The following is a 1802-nucleotide window of genomic DNA, read 5'->3' on the forward strand; positions in this document are numbered from 1 at the left end:
CCTCCCCCGCTCTCTTGCTCCTTCTCCTGCCATGTGGCACCTTCACCTTCTGCCAGGAATCAAAGTATCCCAAGGCCCCTCCCAGAAGCACACGCTGGCACCATGTGCCTCGTACAGCCTGCAGAACTGTGAGCCCAATACGTTTCTTTTCTGTATAAATTACCCAGGCTCAGGTATTCCTTTATAGCAAAGCAAAACACACCAAGACAATTGCCAGCTATGGAACACCAAGTGGAAACAAGGAGAATCAGCCAGGAGGCTACTTGGTGACAGCCGTATCTGGCTGGCATGCCAGTTTTGTCCCACCATTTCCCAAATGGCCTTGTGGACCATGTAAACAGTTCTAGGAGGGGCGTCACAACGGATTAACAGGTGAGACAGGCACGTGCGTCTCCTGTCCACCACGCACCTGTTGGCTGATCTGGCCTGCCCCGGCCACGATGAGCACAATGATGTTGCCCACAGCCACCGTCAGCAGCCACCCTGCTTGAAGCACCGACTTCATGTTGGAAGGAGCCTGAGGAAGCAAAGCACAGAGAATCCCAGTCTGGATCTCAGCCACAGAGCAGGAGCACAACCCACTGGTTCATCTCATTAGCAGCCCACCCTACAAATGCACATGGTTGAAAGGTACAATGGTTCATCACTTGGGTACCAAGAGACCCTGACACTCAGGTAGGAGCATGCAAGGGTCCCTGGGGGTCTCACTCTCCACATCCTTGCACAGCTGTCCCCCTAGTCAAATGGACAAACTCATTCTGTCTGTGCAGAAGCTTTTCCACGCAAAGCCATGCAGCGTAGTGGGTTCCTGGCCCCGAATGAAGGCTTCTCTGCAGGCTGTGAGCTTGCCCCCTGGTGGCTTTCCTGCCACCTACCGAAACGACTCTGCAAACTCTTACCACCTGTATTACAGTCCCCCCGTATTAGACTGAGAGGTCATTGTGGAAAGGGATTGTCCAACGCATAGTCCCCATCTTTACTACAATGATTAAAAGACTGGGTATGGTGGGATACAACATAACTGTAGTTTTGAGAAAATAATTGAAAACTAAGCTCTAATGTACGAATCTGTATGAGAACTCAGACCTATAAATGAGCACTTTTATGCCTAGCCGGTGCCATTTGGTTGTTTCAGAATGTAGAATTACTGACTCCTGTGACCCTCAGAGCAGCATTAATACACCCGCTCCTCCCCAGGCCCCTCAATCTCTGTGTGTGACTGTGGGAACACAGACGCACCAGCACATGTGCACTCACAGAGCTGAGCAAGCAATGCTCTTACTCAGTAAAGACAAGACTTGGTGGTCTCAAGGGCCTCGTTTTGCGGGAGAGTCCATAATGTTTTCTAGAACTTGTTAATGCTATAAACAGACAGCTATTCCCAATTTAAATTAAATCACACCAGCATTTTCTAAAGGCAGGGGTGTAGCAGAGAGGGGTGGTAAAAACAATCAACAGGAGACCTGAGAATATGAAAATTTCAATCCTGTGATAGAGAAGACCACCTCGCCACAAGTGATGAGAAAATACTGTGGGATCTGCAGAGCCATGTTAACTGTGTTGGGTGGAATGTCTTCAAACGCCTTCACTTCAGCGCAGCCATCATCCTGCACCAATAGGAGAAAAGAGGGAAGAAGAAATTAAAGTCCAGATGGCGTCTAAAATAAAAAGTGTCTAAACAGGCAACTTGACTTTGACTTTCTAGGCTTGTGTGATATGATTTATCAAGTAAGTGTGTGTTTTCAATGTAAATATACAACATTGATCTTTATACTTGTGTTTGAATGGCCTTTGTGGGATTT

At 47.9% G+C, this 1802-nt stretch overlaps 1 protein-coding gene across 1 annotated transcript in view; it reads right to left on the minus strand.

Moving 5' to 3' along the window:
* Positions 1 to 1802, minus strand: part of LOC100948091 (solute carrier family 15 member 1-like) — a 57077-nt gene that overhangs the window by 1070 nt on the left and 54205 nt on the right. The window contains exons 19-20 of the mRNA XM_023513106.1: positions 1464 to 1607; positions 410 to 517 (exon numbers count right to left, since the gene is read on the minus strand). Of these exons, the coding sequence (XP_023368874.1) occupies positions 410 to 517; positions 1464 to 1607 (252 nt within the window). The remainder of the gene's footprint in view (positions 1 to 409; positions 518 to 1463; positions 1608 to 1802) is intronic.

This window comes from Otolemur garnettii, unplaced genomic scaffold, assembly GCF_000181295.1.
Source record: "Otolemur garnettii isolate 467f Iridium unplaced genomic scaffold, OtoGar3 scaffold00034, whole genome shotgun sequence".
NCBI classification, from domain to species: Eukaryota; Metazoa; Chordata; class Mammalia; order Primates; family Galagidae; genus Otolemur; species Otolemur garnettii.